The sequence below is a fragment of the Phoenix dactylifera genome, chromosome 7, assembly GCF_051530095.1.
Source record: "Phoenix dactylifera cultivar Ajwa chromosome 7, Ajwa_hap1_PhDact_Kaust_v1.1, whole genome shotgun sequence".
NCBI lineage: Eukaryota > Viridiplantae > Streptophyta > Magnoliopsida > Arecales > Arecaceae > Phoenix > Phoenix dactylifera.
Window position 1 is genome coordinate 32,391,191 of NC_143196.1, and position 18,937 is coordinate 32,410,127.

The following is an 18,937-nucleotide window of genomic DNA, read 5'->3' on the forward strand; positions in this document are numbered from 1 at the left end:
AATATCCTTTTGTCAAATAAGGTCTCTCTTTGCCGAACGAATTTAATTCCTACTTTTGTTCTGGTCAAGCTTGCTAAAAATATTGAATTGACTGATCTCCTACGAGATTCTGTTGAAACATTGTAAGCTTCAAACATAACTCATCTAAAAAAAATAGTAGAAATATGATGTTTGAATTCTTTAGTACCCTGTAAATGCCAAAAAAGCTCTTCAATGAATAACATAGGACTAAACATACACCCGTACGGATTACACTAAGCAAACAATGGCAAATGATCAACAAGATGCAACAGTAGTAAAAGATCAACAAGATGCAACAGTAGCAAAAGATCAACAAGATGCAACAGTAGTACAAGATCAGCAAGTTGCAATAGAACAAGATTAACCAGATACAACAAGGCACTCTACTGTCAGACTGCTTGCAGTGCCATATGAATGTATCAAAATAATTAAAACAATGCATGGCAAACAATTATTACCATGGACTGAAATGTATTTGGAAATAATCACATATACACCATCCAAGTTTATTCTACAACTTCATCAGCTTCCACTCTTCTCTCTGAAGAGGACTGATCCAAGCGAGGAAACTTTTGCGGAAGCGTAAAGACAGGCTGCTGGCTGCATTTGCCTTGAAAAGCCAATCCCAAAGAGTATCCAAGTGCTCGAGCAACGGGTACAGCAACAGCATTTCCAACTTGTATATAGCTGAAACAATTAAAGAAGTCAAACTTAGTGAGGCATTAAGCATTAAGAGCAATATCACAACCACTAAAAGATTTGAAATATATATATATATATATAGAGAGAGAGAGAGAGAGAGAGAGAGAGAGAGTTGTCTGCACTTAAGTGAATCACTACTCAAATCCAGTTGAATCTATACTGACCAATAAAAATCCTGCATTGCTGATCCAAGCCGTTAGTATGATCTACTACCTCTAAACTACTTAGAATCAAATATTATATGATTTAAAAACTCCTAACTTATGCATCAAATGATTAATGTGTGTGTGTATATATATAATTCAGTATTATTTAGCCTATCCATTATTGGATCTTTTAATGCATAGACTAAACATTTTCAAATCATATAATTTTGGTATATCAGTAATCTAGAAATAGTCGATGACATCCAATCGCTTGGATTATCCAGATCTGACCAAATCTAAGTGAAGATCCACTGAGGTGCAACCCAATCTCTCTCTCTCTCTCTCTCTCTCTCTCTCTCTCTCTCTCTCTCTCTCTCTCTCTCTCTCTCTCTCTGTCTGTATATATATATGTGTGTGTGTGTATGAACAAAATATATTTCTATCTCAAAGCTAACCAAAAGTTTTAACACAGCAACAAGGGAGGAATAGCTCTCATGACCAGACAAGTTGAAAATAACTCATCAAATGGAAAAGTAATTACCGCTCTTTAACAGGGCCACGAAGTCTGTAAAAATCAGGAAAGCCCTGGAGCCTTGCATTCTCCCGAATTGAAAGTACTCTATCCTGCTCGGGATGTAGCACTGCCTATTGACACTTGAAGCATAAGAAACATGATAATTCATAAGCAAGAAAATAGAACATGCATTTTCATTTAAGGTACCTGATTGTGAGGCTCGGCTCTTGTTACAACTGTAGGGACAGTTTCATCCCACCATAGACGTCCAAAAGGTCTGTAGCATATTTCAAAAGTGAGTTCCAATGCAAAAGAAGAGAATCAAAGACAGCATGAGGACTTACTTCAAAGATTTCCCTTTTATAAAAGTCATAGCATAGTCAGGGACCTGGCATTGAAAATTCATCAGACACCACAATACAGAAATTTTAGAACCATAACACGAAGAAACAAGAAAGTTACCAAAGGTTTCCCCGAGGGTAATAATACTCTCTCAATTTCCGGATCCCATTCAACAGCTTTGTCAGGCCCAACCTTAACCCCAGGCAAATCCCTAAAGTTTGCACCCTGCAAGGGAGAGGCAAACCATTAAACAGACCCATCACAGGAGTATCTCGGACAACAAATAAGACATGTCAGCTGCAATACTTGATTCAGAATAATTGACAACTGACCTTCCTTTTGGGAATCCGGCAAACTCGTAAGTAATCATCTTCATTCAACTGAAGGGCCCTATGATCGAAAAGAGTGGCCTTCTGTGAAGGCCTACCAGCACCAGAAGCAGAATTGACCAGTTCTGCGTGTGATACCAAAAAAGCTATCACAAAAATGTAGGGCGCAGGTGCCGGACAATAACAGACAAAACTTTCAAGCTATGATACAGTATTAAGATATTGTGTCACACAGGAATAACTACTAGACTGCAGTATTCAATTGCAGTTACTATATAGATTTATCATAAAGGCAGATAATTGGAATGCCAAAAAGTAAAAAGGTTATAACTAGAACATTTTCTTCTAAGATAACAAGTTTCTTCAGGATAAACACAGGAAAATATGGAAAATATATACTATACAACTCCAGTAACCAGAACTACACCATTCGCACATCTCACATTCATTATGTTTTTGTCTCACAACCACATTTACGGGTATAACTGAAATAGCATTATATCTTCACATTCTACAGCAGACTCTTGAACTAGTGCATTGTTAAGAAACAAGTACATCTATAGTTTACATATATGAACATATTATTAGAAACTAAATGGCAAACTAACAATTTTTTTCCATTGGTTGAGCTAGCACACCTTCTCTTGTAAGCCGAATAAAGTGTTGAAATACCGTCCTTGGAGGTCGTCCATATGGCATTTCATCCCTTGTTTCATCATTGCCAACCTAAACATACAATAACATTGGAAATGAATAAACAAAGAAATAAGTTCATTAAATACTATTCCAAACTCTTAAATATAGACATTTTTTACCGGAGGAAGATCAGATATGGCATCCTCAAGTAACAAGGCACGTTCAAGCTGCCGATGTTGATTTTCATCATATGCAACTATATTTTGCTACAAGAACAATGAAGGTTGGTGATTGTTTATAACGTAATGAAAACGGCATTTGATTTGTAGTCAAACCTCAAACTCATTGAGCTAATAAAATAATGAAATAGGCAGTTCATCTGCAATCATACCCCCAAACTCATTATGAAAAGGCATTATAATTTCAAGTCATACCTCAAACTCACTAGGAGTAACACCACGCACAACAACATCATGCGTAGGTAATGGAAACTGAGGAAGAATCTGATAATCCAAACAAATTAACAGAATAAGACATTCATTGGAAGAACACAAAACCATGGTGGCATGAGTACCCCAAAGAAAAACAAGCCTTGTCTAAAGAAAACAAACCTCAGTGGGACGAGCACCCCACAGAAACACCCGCATCCGAAATTGTGGAAGTCCATAGCAGCCTGCAACCATCATTCCCAATCTGGCTTGGTAATTCATTGCAACTAGCCTACTCAAAGCATATCTTCCCAAAAATCCATGAGCAAACTTGAGGATATCCACAACATTCTCCATGAGAACATATTTTGGCATAAGAAAATCAACAATATCCATGAAAACAACCATTTGTTGATTTTTTGGGTCTTCTAGTGGAGCTTCGTAATTTCTAAACCGATTAAATCCACTTATTCCTTGGCACGGAGGCCCTCCACATATCACATCAACCTTGCCCTGAGGATTGAAGACATAAAATGAAGCAAATTATTATCAGGAAATGAATTGACAGAACGCTCAAGAAAGGTCTGTCTGATTATGAGTTAATAGCAGGAGAAAGACAGCAATACTTACGGGCAATGGTAAGATATTTTTCTTGTATCCATTTATCACAAAGACTTTGATATGTTCTTGACACTTGCTGAAGCATAATAATTTTAGAAATTAGAAATGCACTGGCAAAACAAAGGCAGAAGACCATATGCAACATCAGTACCTTAAACCATCTATAGGTTCCCATGTGTCTTCACTTGGACCGTAGCCCTTCCATCGAACCTAAACAAAAGAATAGTTGGAAAAAATTAATGTTAGCACGCACTGCAGTTAAAGATGCTATTTTGAACAGACCATGTCCCCATCTATTTTCATAATAAAGAAAACTTTTGTTCCACATTGAATTAGCAATAGACAAAGACATTCAAATTTGAACAGGAAGGACATGAAATAAGCTATGAGGACACTATGCAATTACACCACTTAATTACCTTAAACTTCAGTCCAACTTTGCCTATGTTGCTGGGATCACCATAACATATCCCAACTAGTTTTCCAACTTCAAATTCTCCTTTAGGAACTTCAGAAGAAATGCCAGACACATCTTCATCATCTGAGCTGCTTGATTCAGACTCTTGGGCAAAAAAATTCTCCATTCCAACGAGATTGTACTGTGTGCACAACTTCTCCCACTCTCTTAGAAGAGCCAAAAAGTCTTCTGCCTTCTCATTTCTTACCTAAAAGAGTTCCATACATATAACATGGCATATTATATATAGCATTCAGAGAATTCAAGAAATAGAGGAAAATTCAACAGAGCAGCTCAAATCAAATTCCAATAATCAAACAACAATACCCTAATCAAAAACAAGATCTAAATTGAAGTATGGGTATAAAATAAGAAAAAACCGAAGCCCAGCATTACCTCTGTGTGAGGATGATTTAATTTCAGACTTTCACATGCATATGGGTTTACATCAACAGCCCAGCGCTGCATGAGACTAACATAAATAAGCTACAAGAATAACAAAGGCAATAGTAGAAAGCAGAAAATATACATAAATGTAGACTAAATATACTCACTGTTTCAAGTTTTAAACCAGAGAGATTTGTGCCAAGACATAACCCTGTTGACATGGCACCACAACCAGAATATAGGTCCAGAAGTGACAGTACACGCTTTTCCCCGGAGGATGATGCCTCTGAATCTGATTGACATTTGCCTTTGCAATTATTTGATGCATCCTCCGAAGATATAGTTGATGATGTCTCGCTGCCAGCCCTCAAGTTTTCTGAAAACAATAACACAGATCACCATGAGTACAAAAACTACGGGAAAAACAACATCAGAAATAACAGAAGGTAAGAGATATTAAACATTACCTGGGGGTAAATTTCCAAAGGTTGAATAAGGTAAAGAATAGGACATATCATAATAAAGATCACAAGGTGGGATGCTATCCTCCTTTGCCTTCAGATCAATCTAAGATGATTTCAAATCACAAACCACTTAGTATGACAATCTTGAAAACAAAACAGATAAAAAAAGAACTTATTTCAGGCAGAAAATATTGAGCACTTTATAATTACATTTGGTTCCACATGAACAATTCTAATCTTAGAGACAATGCAGTCCAATATATTGTCATTTTTCTCCTCTGACAGAAAAACTCTTCTAGGGTCATGAACTGTTTTAGGGCCATGAGCAAGCTCCTTGATAACCTAAAAACCAAAAAAAGTAATGAAACAATTGACGTGCATTTCTTATAATATTGAGTTTTTAATATAGTAAGGAATAAATAATGAGGAGATTACTTACAGTATCTTCAGCCCTAAAGAACCATTGAGCTGTAAAATATAATTGCCTATCAATTGTTTCAAAAAATTCAACAATTCGGCCAATGTAATCTGGCTCCCCATCACCAGCCTGAATAATTGCAGATTAAGTTAGCAAGAAGGCATGAGATGGAGAAACTGACAAGAACAACCACAACTAAAGGCCTTTTGTTTTGAGAATTCAAGCCAAAAAAGTAATTTGATTATACAACATGCAGTAGCCTATTCCCCTTATTCTACCCTCAACCAGGTATACAAAATAAACCAAGTTTATAATTGGCAAGCAATTGATAAGAACTATAAGTAGAATTGTCACTAAGTAGCAAGAAGTAAACCTAGACTCTTAGTAAACCTATCAAAAATTTGGGTAGATCATATTTTCTACATTTGCTTTGAAAAGAAAAGAAAAGAAAAGACAGAAATATAGGAAAAGATTCCATATTCACATTACCAAATCTGCCATAGCAAGAAAACCATCATTACAACAGTCCAATTCAGATATTCCAATACAAACTACACGCAGTGACCTAAGGAAGCTCATGAAAAAAAAAACAGATCCTAGAGGAAACTGAATAAACCCAAATGACACGAAAAAAATCCAGTGAGTTGAAGCCATAAAACCATCTGAAGAAATACAATAGTACTAAAAAGGAAAAGGAAAAACAATACCATATGGCATCTGTATCACATCAACTATCATAAATCCAAAATAGTATGATAAACGTGCCATCGACTGTCATAAATCCAAAATTATAATAAAGAACAGGTTATCATTGCCACAATAGGAAAGCTACTTTTTATGACCACATGTCACATAGCCACACATCTATGTGCACAGGAATAGTTCATAAGGCCTACCATTTGCTGATATGGCAACTCCATGATCTTTTTTAGGGCATAGACAACCCTACAATCAACCAACCTCCTTCCTTTTTGCAGCAAATCCCACAAGCTGAACCAATTTTCTCTTACACCATGGCAAGAGAATTGTTTGTGTGCACATGACAGAGACCAATAGCATTAGTCTACATCTATTAATTATGTTAATGGGGACTTATTACTTAGTATTATCGTCATGCACCAATTTTGTGCATTCATATTAATGGATTTTAGCAAGGTTTACCATACCAATCGATACTGGTGCATACCAACCATACCAGTATCAAACGGATATATAGTACGAAAGATATACCGACACTCAGAACATCGAACCAGACCCTATGCTAGGCATACCGATACTCTAATAGGATGGTACCGGTACAAGGTCCAGTACTGAAATGGCAACCTTAGATTATAATTTTTCTTACATTATATTATTACGTGTATCATAATTTGTGACTTAAGATATTAATAATTTATGAACTGTAGATAATTGACTATGAAATATAGATAATTATTTATGAAATGTAGAAAGTAAGGGTATGCCTTGATGCAATGGTAAGGTCGCTTCATTGCGACCAAAAGGTCACATGCTCAAAACACAAGCTCTTCACCCACATGGATAAAGCTGCATATATCTAACCCACCGCAAATCCCGCAAAAGTAGGAGTCTCATGCATTGCACCGCCCTTTTGAGACAAAGATTGCAGTATTTAGATTAGTTTGTACAGATTTAATACTTAAAGACTACAAAATACATACAAAGAGAGAGATGTCTGCCAATTTAAATTTAAATCCACCAAATATGGATCAAGTTAAATTTGATTGACTACATAAGTGAAAGTCCTTATTTCTGCTAAAAACCTTAAATCTTGACATAAATTCATTCTAACATATAATGCCAACTTTATTAACATTAGCACACACGAAGCGTGTCATGATGTCTGCATTTCCATGCATACCCACTCTTGCATCTCATGTTTCCCCACTTCACATGCACTCCTCATGCCTTTCAATCCCCCATCCCGCATGTCAGTTGAAGCATGCAGCTGTTAACATATGGACGAAAATTCAAACCCTTCTCCTTGCATTTTTTTCCAAAAAACACACGCATCACACATACCACACTCTGGTAGGGCCATAGTTATAACAAAGTAGCAGTTACACTATAGGCAGCGACCTTTTATTAAGAATACGTTGATGTGATAATTAAGGGAAAATGCTAACAAGTTCCCTAGGGCATTGTAAACAATAATTGCCATCAGTATAGAATACAATATATTTTCTGATTGGACAAATAATAGTATATTATGATCAATTAAAAATTCAATGAGGTAAAGATTTTAAAATTATTCAAACATATGGATTAACATGTCTGCTCTTCCTTGACTACCTGATCATAATAGTGATTCATTTCAAGTCCAAGGAAGAACACTCAACCGCATTCAACTGTCTGTTATTGTCTCAGTAAATGGATTTTTAAATTTGTACTGAATCTTATTTTAAGAAAGCATTGATGATGAATTTGAAGAAGATGGATATTGTCCAGAAGTTAAGAGGTAAAGCACGAGGGATTGTAATGGGATGCCATTTGAGCATCAGATATTAGAGATACCAAACTTTGACAGATACATCAGTTGCATCTCATAACACATCAAAGGTTTGGAGTGATTATACTGCTAAAAAACTAGTGAACTCATATGGAAGGGGTGTCAACTAAAAGCAACTGAACAAAAAAAATCTAATGCTGCGACAAAACTCACTTTTATGTAGGCGTCATCATTTAGATTGTAAATGACATTGTCTACCATTGCTTGCCAGTAGTGGCGCCTAGCTTTCACTACCTCCTCTTCGTCAACCCTGAATTAACAGTAAAGGATTCAGAAATCAGCAAATAATGGAAAATTATATAAATGTGAAGATACAACTAGGAAGATCCGAGTCATTTATCTCAGAAACTTACTTTTTACTGCTCCCAGAAGCTGGTGCCCGCTTCCCAGCATTCTATCAATGCAAATTTTAAAAACGGCAGCAATATAAACTCAGCAATCATATGAAGATCGTCTCTTTAATCCAAGAAGTGCATGAACTTTGTTGCAACTAAGACCTAGATGGAAACGGAGGGAAAGAAGTGGAAAAGGAGAAGACTCTTTATTTTCCGAACCTACCTTCTTGTGGTATCTTTCAGGCCATCGCTTCTTAGCTTCATCGTCAGGAACCGGGTCGCCGACAAAGCAGTGCTCCACCTCATTGCCATCCCCTTTTTTCTTGGATTTCTTGGCCGGCGCCGCCCTTTTCTGGGGCGACAGGCTCTGTTTCCCTCCTGCATCCTCCTCCCCTTCATCAGCACCAACCGTCTCGACGTCTCCCAAAGCCAGGATCGGCGGCGTCTTTTTAGCCGATCGGCTCCGTCCGAACTCTTCCACCTCCATCTCGACTGCCTCCATGTTCTCTAGTAGCAAAGGCTCCTCCGACGAAGATCCGCCGCAGGCGGCGGCGACGGAGGAGGAGGAGGAGCAGGCGCGCGTTCTCTTGGATATGGACGCCTTGGCAGGGACCGTATGCCCCACCTCCTGCTCCGCGGCCCTCTTCATGCGGCGCACGCGCTTCTCCGCCGCGGCCGTGCTCATCGCCGGCTGGAGTTAGTGGGGCGGAGAGAGAGGTAGAGGGATAGATCGGCGGGGGAGAGCGAGCTCTGGCGTGGGCGGAGGCGGCGAAAGGAAGGGGGAAGAAGGATTTCTAGGGTTTTGGAATGGGATTGGGGGATCGGAGATGGGTCGGTGGGTTTTGAAGGGGTGGGCGACTGGGATCGGATGGGCGGGAAAACGGAAATTTTGGACGGGGTTTAACGAAATTAAATTTTCACGTTGGAGTCCGACGTTTCGGGGTGGCAGCCTTTTGGCGAAGGGGTTGGCTCATAACAGGCGGGATCCTCCGCACGATTCAAATTTGAGTTTTTTATTTTTTTTTTATTTCTTCTTTTTATTTTGCAACATGAGGAATTTGGTCGCGACTTTCAAGGCATGAAGCGACTTTCCAAAAATTGGGCCCATCTCAATCACAACGCGGGACACTTCTAGCAACGCTAGGGTCACGTTTTAAGGGATGAAATGGCCGTTAATTGCTAGGTTAAGTGTGGATTTGGATTATTTCTAGAAATAAAATGGCTCCCATGTTGTCTTGGTTGTTTTCTAATGATAGAAAAGGAATTTTTTTTCTGTGAATGGCAAGTAAAAGGATAATAGAAAATTTTTTTGTATGATAGGTGAGTAAATTTGACTTTATATATATATATATAGTGGTCGTTAATCGTTACAGTGAGATAGGCATGAGGCTCCTGCCATCACAAGAGATGGAAAGTTCAAATATATACAACCTTATCCTCATGCAGGGATAGGAATATATACATAACTAAGACCAATAATAGACATATAAAATTACAGTTATTAATTCATTTATATAGTGGTCGTTAATCGTTACAACAATATTGGCATAAGGCTCCCACCATTAATGGAAAGTTCAGATGTATACAAAATTATCTTCATGCATGGATAGAAATATATACATAACTAAGACTAAAGGAAGAGACGTAAAATTACAATTGTCAATTCCTTGATATAGTGGGTGTTAATCGTTACAACAAGATAGGCATGAGGCCCCCACCATTACGGAATATGGAAAATTCAAATATATGCAACCTTATCCTCATGCATGGATAGGAACACACATACATAACTAAGACCAATGGTAGATATGTAAAATTATAGTTGTCAATTTATTTATATAATAGTTGTTAATCGTTACAACAAGATAGGTATGAGGTTGCCGCCATTACAGGATCTAAAAAGTTCAAATATATGCAACTTTTTCTTTGCACGCATATGCTATTTCTATATTTTGAACATCTTATGTATAAATCATAACAGAACAATCTTACCGTTGCATTAAAGCTTACTTTTTATGTATAGATCTTGTAAAGTAATAAAAAGCTTTCGACTCTTTACGTAGATTCTCTATTGTCGGGATATAAAGCATTACTCTCTATCTCATTATTACATACACAACATCGATTCATACTATTTGAGTACATTAGTGGTGCAATCAGCTTGTATTGGTCAATGCACAATTCCAGGGCAAATGAAACACATGTAACCATAAAACATGCATGCCCAAGAAAGGGGTGGTTTTAACAACCCAACAAAAAGATAATATCACTCCATTACATTATACAATATAAAATAACACTTGTCATCCTATTTATACAATAGTTGTCAATCATAACAATATGATAATAGCTAGATGACAACTACGATCTAAATGCCCATTATTTATGGACTGCATGATTCTTTATGTATGGATTCTCTCTTGCTAGGGCATGAGACGTTTGCGTGCGCATGCAGGATAGCAACCCTAGCAACATAATCATCCCATTTGCATAACAGTCATTAATTGTTAGAGTAGGATAATAGTTAAATGATAGCCATAATCCAAAACCCTGTTATTGTAGAATTCAAAACATAATAAAAGACTTCCAACTTTCAATGCATGTTTGATATTGTCGAGAAATAGTCTGCTATCTCCACCTCCTAGCTAGGTGCATGTTGTTGTTGCTTGCAAGATATTAGTTATGCAATGTGTTTATGCTTGCCAATGCGCAATTAGGGCTGGCAAATTCTAATATGATATATATCCAACCTAACATAAGCAAATTTGGGTTTGGGCTAAATAGGTTTAAGTCGTAAATAGGTTAACCCATCTTAGCTTGTTTACCTACCTAAATGGATCGAACAGGTCCCATGCAAGCGCCCGCTAGGCTGCTACCCATTTAGTTTTACCTCGGAATGGCTTCGTGTTGTAGAGATTTTCGGTCTTTTCGAGCGATTGAGACTTCAAGTCTTCTTATTCTGCTTTATGGTTATGGTTAGGGTTTCTCGACAAAAGGAAGAGCACCCCCTCTTGGTGAAAGGAAGAGCCCTCACACGGCACTTGAGCTCTTCATGGTAGGGTTTGATTGCTGCATTTCTCTATCCTTCAAGGTACTTGAGCTCTACCCCTCTTATTTCCTTCTATCACTTTTTTCTTGCTCCATATCTACATTTTTATGATCTAGAAATGGCGGATCCTTGTGAAATGCTTGATGTCATATTAGAAATTGAATAGAATGAGCTTGCACTTCCCTTTTTTTCTTCTTTTTTTTGCTTATATTTTGTGTTTTAGCCTTGGATCATTGTGTCTTTCCTTTTGAATCTGCGTCTGCAAGTTTGATCTCTTAATACTCGATTTTCACTAAGTTTTGCTTGAAAAACACTTCCAATTTTAGAGGATTTGGTCTCTACTCGTGCATTTCTTGTAACCGACTATGATGATTTACTTGTTTCTTAGATTGTTTTGTTTTGGAAATGTTATTTCGAGGAGTTGCTTTCTCATTTATCAACTCTGCGACTTTCTTTTATTTATTTATTGGTAGTTCTTGCTTCTTTCTTATAAGATCTTGTTGCACATGTTATGTGTCTAAATATGATGCTATTGATGAATTGATACTTGAGTGTCGGTGAAGCTTTGTAGAATTAATATTTTGGAGCTTGATTACTCTTGGATTTAAAACTCTGTTTAGATCTCTTTATATGAGGACCAGTGGAGATGTTTGTTTAGTCCTATATCGGCTATACACTGAGTAGATCTTTAATACTTATACAAGAACACAGTACCTAAATAATACTTTCCAGCTAGCTTTGTTTAGAGAATGTCCTGAGTCGTTACAAATAATATCAGAGCAAATCTAGCCCATGGTTCATATGAATTAGGCGAAACTATAGTATAAACCCATTAGAGCTAACCACAAGCCGATTGCGGTACTTGTGATTAGATTTGTAGTACTTGTATAATTAGATTCGTGATTCTTGTGAATGGATTTGTGATTCTTGTGAAATGCACAAGTAGAGACCAAATCCCCTAAAATTGGAAGTGTTTTTCAAGCAAAACTTAGCGAAAATCGAGTATTGAGAGATCAAACTTGCAGACGTTGATTCAAAAGGCAAGAGGCTATGATCCAAGGCTAAAACGCAAAATATGGCTAAAATAAAGAAGAAAGAAAAGGAAGTGCAAGCTCATTCTTTTTTATTTTCCTTTTTTTTTGTCTCGAGGGGTGGGGAGGTGAATACGGGAAATTACATCTCAAAATTTCATCCTTTTGAACCTCCATTTATACGCATGAGCTGAAATTTTGACCCTCCCAATTTTTACGTAATCTAGAGTGAGAAATAAAAACCTAATATTGATGAAATCCATCTTTTATTATTCGTCATTAAGTGTCCAGAGTATAGCTTGTGCCGTCGCCCAACCAAGCATGCCGGGTGATCAGCTATCTAATTGCCCTCCTAAATACATGAATGATCTTGGATCCCATCACAGTTAAAATACATGGTTGATCAAGGATGAAGAGGGGATCCAAGTTCCTTTATCCCCTCCAGCCAAACTCTTAAAACTTATAGAGAAGCAAGGAGGGTGATCAGATTTTATCACATGCATCTCACGTGCGATAACCCCATCGGTTTATCAGAAAGGAAAACGAAACCGGACTGCATTTCAATCAGCCCCGATGCTCATCGACTCTCTCTCCGTCTCTCCCATGGCTCCACCCCGCCTCGCCTCCTCCTCCTCCTCCTCCTCCTCCTCCTCCATCGTTCCGCTCTCTCAAACCCTAAACCAAACCCTAACGCTAATCTACCCGCATCCCCGCCGTCTCGCCTTCAAATCCCGCCATCCCCCACCTGGGCTCTCGTATTCCCCTCCCCTCCGCCTCTCCTGCACCTCCGCCGTCGCCGCATCCGCCTCCATGTTCCCGTCGGAGGACCTCGTCGAGAGGGACTGGTCCTTCCTCGAGCCCGACTCCGTCGGCTACGACCAGGAGTGGGCCGAAAAGGCCCGCCGGATTATCGCGGCCGGCCAGATCCACGAGGGCTCCCGGGTCCTCGCCGCCCTCCCCACCATCGGCTTCGCCGGCCTACTCGCTGACCTCTCCCCATGTGAGCTCCTCCTGGCCACCCACGAGTCCCTCTTCGTGCTCGCCATGATCAAGGAGAGCCACGACCGGGTCCGGTGCTGGCAGGGGGAGATCGCCGCCGTGCCGGAGAGGTTCTCGCCCTTCGATGTTGTGTTCGCGTGCTACTTTCCCGGGTTGGGCGTTTCTGTCGACCAGCTCTTGACCTTGCTACCTGGGAGATGCTCTCCAGGTCTGATTCTTTTCTCTCCTTCTTCTTCATTACCTAAAGCATCGGTCTCCAGTCTGTTCAAAGTTGGTTTCTTTAATTCATATCAGGTCCAAATTCTCTGCATAAACTCCTTGAGATCCTAATTCTGGACTCAAAAGTTTAAAACCCGGACCCTTGACTGACTCGCATATGAACTTGTGACAACCACATTCCAAAACTAAATTAAAAATTCATTTGTTTAATTCTTTGTATTGTTTGAAGTTGGTTTCTTTGATCTGTACTCTGTAAAACCAAGAAATCTCTTATAATCATAATCTGAAACTAAACAAAAGATCACAAGATAAGTTACTTGGTTCTTCTTTAATCTGCATCAGAATTGGAACCTGATGGTGGATGGTATGTAGAAATGTGTGTAAGCAAGACTGAAATTTGTGCATTCATGACGAAGAATGAGTAATTTTTGTACTGAAAAAACTAAAATTGGGACTTTATTTACTTCAGGCATATTATATTTTCTTGCAGTTTTATCCTCAATTTTCATGCTACTCTTAGTAGATTTTGACCCTGCCTTAAATAGGATTATTACCGATAGATTCTTTAAATGAATGTTGGGTCATGAAAGTTTTTAAGTCATCATGATTGTCTTTTGAAGTGCTATCAATGGCTTTCTATGCAGGCTTCCATGGGTGACTTATATTTTAGAATTTTTTTAGTTATGTTTTGTTAGGAAAGTGGATTATCATATTCCCATAGTTGTTTTAGTCAAATTTAGATATATAGGAGGAGAGAAGAAGGTGCAAAATCAAATTATGAAAATAAATTCCAGACCTCTCCATCTCTCACAGTCCCTCTCTCTCTCTCTCTATCTCTTGTTTCGGCTTCAATCCGGGCTCATGATTGTTGAGGAATTCCTTCTTTTGTTCACTTATCGATTTCTATCCTCTAACCAATATAATTTCTTTCTCAATTCTGGAAAAAGAATCATCTTATAACAATTCTAGATTCAACTCTTCAAGGTATTGGTACCAGAGCACAAAAGATCCGCTGTTGCAAGACCACATTCTTGTCCTAATTGAATAAGCTTGGAGTCCAAGGAATCTCTCGTGTGACTCCACGGGAACTTTAGTGTGTAATTTATGTTTCAAAGGTCTTATCTTTAAGTCTTAAGGAGTCTTTTTGTCCAACAGTCACATGAAGCCATTTTGCAGAGATTTCTTAATATATGAGCTGTATAGTTTATCTGCATGAATAATGTAGTTGCTTGCAAGTATATTGTCCCTCCACCTTCTTAAACATGGAGAAAAAGATGTCATTTCCCTTCTATTTTTTCTTTTCCTGTGGTGCTCTATTAGGGCTTTAAGGAGGAGAAACAAGAATGTTCGTAGTTTCTAACATTGGCAAAAAATAATTAAAAAGTAATGTTATTCCTCTGCTTAGTCATTTTTCATAAATGTGAGGCCTTGTTTTATAGTCCTAGGTGCTAATGGTATTGCATGGACACGGATATGAGAATCAAGTTTAGACAAATATCCAAGTTTTTGACCCGGCAAGAGGAAAGACACGGGGATATGTAGGACAAAATATAATTTTATCTCTAAGTATCATTTGTTTAAATATTAAAAGGATATTGTTGGTTAAGGTCTTTTGATATACAAGTTTCATCCAAACTTTCTAATTAACTTAAAGGCTACAAGAAAAATGATATTTTGGATGGTTATTTCCATATCTACATCTTTGACTAATTTCTGAAAAAGAACAAACACTCTCGTATAATGTTAAAGTGGAGGGTCAAATTCATAGTTGAAAGAGTCCAACTCGCCACTTGTCTTCAAAAGCCGCAACTTGAGAACTTCATAAGTGTCCAAGCGTCTTACATGTATCCAGTTCGGATACAATCCAATGACTTTTTGAGCTGGACGCCGGTGTCCAGATAACCCAGGGATGCTAGTTGTTTACCCCACCATTGGAAGTTTGAGGTTTATTAAAAGAGATTTGTATTTGAAATGAAATATTGATCTTGAGTCTATATGTGATGTCCGATCAAGTCACATGAATTGAAAATAAAGGCTTTTATTTATTGGAGTCTGTTAGCTCATTTTAGTTGGTGTGTACCCTTATACGTGATGTAAGTATGGTAGCTTACTAAATTGCATTTTCATGTTAGCAGTTCTGCATTCTTTGACAAATTTCCTTTTGAAAGTGCACCTAGGTTATTTTCTTATAATTTTGTGATATGCGACAAGTGAAACTAATATTGTTGGCGTGCATGCTAACGTTGTTTGGCATGCAAATACGGTTCAAAAGTAGTTCTAGCAAGCAACTTGGAAAGTTAGAGCATACTGAAAATTGGAAAAGGGAAAGGATGGTGTGAAGTGGGGGTTGCAGTTGTGAATGTCTAGATTGTGGTTTTTTATATGGTGTAATGGATTATGAGTAGACCTATTATGATGAAGAAGGTTGGCTATTTCTACTTTTTGACCTGTTATGATTAAGAAGGTTTAGAATTGAGGCATAGAAGGTGGCTATTTCTACTTTTTGCTGTGAAGTGAGGGGTTGTAATGTCCAGCCTAAGGTTTAGTCTCATGGTTTTAGAAAATGACCAACTTGGCTGCCTAGCCTGCCTATCTAGGGCTCTATGGGCCACGCCTTGGGAGTTCACATCATTTATGAGTATGGAATGAGATGGATTTATAAATTATCATCAGATGTTCCTAAGTTAACACTTGCCATTGACTTACTACATCTTTTCGGATATGTTTTGCCTCACTTATTGGATTATAAATATTTTTAAAACTATTTTTTAAGATTTTCTCCACTTTTTTTTTTTTACATTTACTATTCTTGGGCTGCAATGACTTCGGTACTTACCCAGGTGCTTGTGCACCCCTCCCCATCCTCCAAAAGCAGGCCCACTTGCCTGCCATATACAATCTTTCAAAACATGAGTTAGTCTTCAATGAAAATAATTTCTGCAAACATGGGAGCTCAGTGAAATTTTTGGGATTCTTTTCTTAAGGACTTTTAATTGAAATGCACCTATATTCTTATGTGCGACAGGTTCTTTATTTTGATTGTGTGCCCCTTGGGCACAGATTTGGTATATGCAATTTGCCTTTAGATTTTACTTTCATACTGTCTCCTCAGTAAACATTGCCTCCTTGGCGATGAAAAATTGATCAGCTATCTAATGTAAAAGTTCAATTTATATAGTTCAAAGAACTTGAATGATCTTAATAAAAAATGCTGAAGCCTATGCCGTGTAACCTAAATCTCTATCCCTACATTATTGAGAACCCTTGAACTTCAAAGCTTAATTTACAGTATCCTTCTTTATTGACATGCAAATCTTAGATGTATAACTTTGCATTCAGAGTCCTGCAACTTGATTCCGACAGCAACTTCTTCATTCTCAATTTATGGATTTTATTGTCCTACAATTATGATGAGATCTTATATAGGTGCAAGACTGGTCATTGGCTTTGATCGAGGGAGGGAAATCATCGAGCAAAATCATCGGCAGCAATATCCAGATATGGTCACTTTTGACTTGCCTGACAAAATAACTTTAGCCAAGGCAGCCACTGATCATTCGTTTCAGATAACAGAATTTGTTGATGAACCTACGTTTTACCTTGCTGTATTGAGACTTCAGGAACGGGGAATCCCAAATCAGTAAATGCTGTCTATGTTTTTTTAACTTGATGTCTAGTGGATGTCTTTTGTATTGGAAATACATGATCTTAACTGTAATCCAATAAAACTATGTTTCCTTTCCCACCATCTTTTAGGTGAAGATTGGCCATAATTTTTAAGAAATTGGCATGTCTTAAGAACATTTAAACAAAAAAAAGGAAAAAGAAAGAGAGCAATTTGACCACTACCTCCATTTCGTGCATACAAAAAGTTCCTCCTGTACGTGTGAGGATTGGTGCTACTCTTCAATTGAGGAGCAGGGCAGCATCAGATGGGCTCAAAGAACCTACCACATGTATATCGAGACATCTCAAAGCTTAAAGTATTTTTCCTTTTTTCTTTTTTTCTATCAAAACTCAAAAATATCTTCCTTTTGTTTTTTCATTTTTGGTGTTGCAAAGAGGTGCACTCTCCAATTCTCTACTTCCAAAATATTTCTTCTTAAAGAGTATACTTGGCTGTCAGAAAAATTATATAAAAAACATGTTTTCCTTGAAAGACTTGCAAATTCAGAGAAATTATTACTATATTTTAAGATTTTTCTATATGAAAATAATTTTATTTTGCCCTTCTTCACGTATTTTCTTACAACCAAATATTTCCTAGTAGTATATTTTCTGTGTTAAAAAAAATTTAAAAAAAAAAGAAAAATCTAGTTAAATTTGAACAATCGTTTTCTATATCATTAGTTATTCCCATCAGCCATCCAGCCAATGAAATTTAATATTTCCAAATTTTTTAAACCTTTTCCAAGGAACCACCCTAAAGAAAATGTCAAAACTTAGGAACCTCAAAACTTGTTGGCTCGTAAACTAATCCATGAAGCCGATGCTATATATAGATGGTATAATGCTTGCCGAGATTTCTTACCTGTCAAATACCCACAAAATAGAGCAACATTTTCTTTTTAATAGAACATAGAGAACAATGTCTCTGATGGCTTATCGTGGCTTAATTGGACACTATATGATATGAAACAAAACTCACACCTTTCGACTTCCCGTTGTCGTGAGGGAAGAAGATCAAAATGTTCACCCCTTTGGCGGGACTCCTATAACAGCACTCATGGCATCGGAAAAAAAAAAAAAAAAAGAGTTTGAGACACTCTTGGTGGGACTACAATTATGCCTGTAGGATATATTAATAATATTTACTACCTTGTCAGAAAAATTGTCCAATAACTTGGAACGTTTGTTTTATAAAATATATCTATGGGAAAAAAAAGGTTTCTGAATCCTTCACAACTAGCATGAGATAGCCGGTCGATGTTAGCTCAGCTAATTGACACCCCACTCCAATTGTCCCTAAAAGCTCATCATATATGAACTACCAAGCCACGTAATTCATGCACCAAGAATTCCAAAGGCAAAACTTAGGGATCTTTTCCTGCCCCTTTCCTTTTCTTTTATTCTCTCTTCTTCCTTTGGTTTGAAATAATGTTATCCGACGAAAGTGGAGCACAACCACCATCCTAAGCCATAACCATTAACATGTTGTTTGTTAAAAAAGATTCTTAATGAAAACAGAGGAAATCACCATTCTACAGGTGCCAGTCCTATTGTAGGCATTTTTCTGAAGGATAAAAAGACATCAAACTTAGCAAAGGGTAAAAACTGATAATCCCATTCCAAGTATCTTACGATACATCATT

The 18,937-nt window shown here is 37.6% G+C and overlaps 2 protein-coding genes across 2 annotated transcripts; one reads left to right on the forward strand and one right to left on the reverse strand.

Annotated features, from left to right (window-relative positions):
- Window positions 1–347: 347 nt before the first annotated feature.
- On the reverse strand, window positions 348–9,177 carry LOC103712941 (DNA (cytosine-5)-methyltransferase 1-like). The gene is made up of 21 exons (XM_008799658.5): window positions 8,551–9,177; window positions 8,346–8,386; window positions 8,146–8,242; window positions 5,487–5,594; window positions 5,258–5,389; window positions 5,051–5,150; window positions 4,751–4,959; window positions 4,593–4,658; window positions 4,159–4,404; window positions 3,891–3,949; window positions 3,749–3,815; window positions 3,302–3,631; window positions 3,125–3,193; window positions 2,870–2,956; window positions 2,693–2,780; window positions 2,058–2,179; window positions 1,846–1,950; window positions 1,728–1,771; window positions 1,591–1,660; window positions 1,411–1,514; window positions 348–708 (listed from the first exon to the last, which is right to left on the reverse strand). Exons 1-21 carry the CDS (start codon window positions 9,010–9,012, stop codon window positions 528–530), a joined length of 2,787 nt encoding a protein of 928 aa, XP_008797880.3. The 5' UTR covers window positions 9,013–9,177; the 3' UTR covers window positions 348–527.
- A 3,794-nt stretch (window positions 9,178–12,971) lies between these two features.
- Window positions 12,972–17,370, forward strand: LOC103712949 (DNA-directed RNA polymerase subunit beta). Its single transcript, XM_008799671.6, has 2 exons — window positions 12,972–13,614; window positions 17,052–17,370. The coding sequence occupies exons 1-2, from the start codon at window positions 12,981–12,983 to the stop codon at window positions 17,267–17,269; spliced, it is 852 nt and encodes a 283-aa protein (XP_008797893.2). The 5' UTR covers window positions 12,972–12,980; the 3' UTR covers window positions 17,270–17,370.
- Window positions 17,371–18,937: the final 1,567 nt, after the last annotated feature.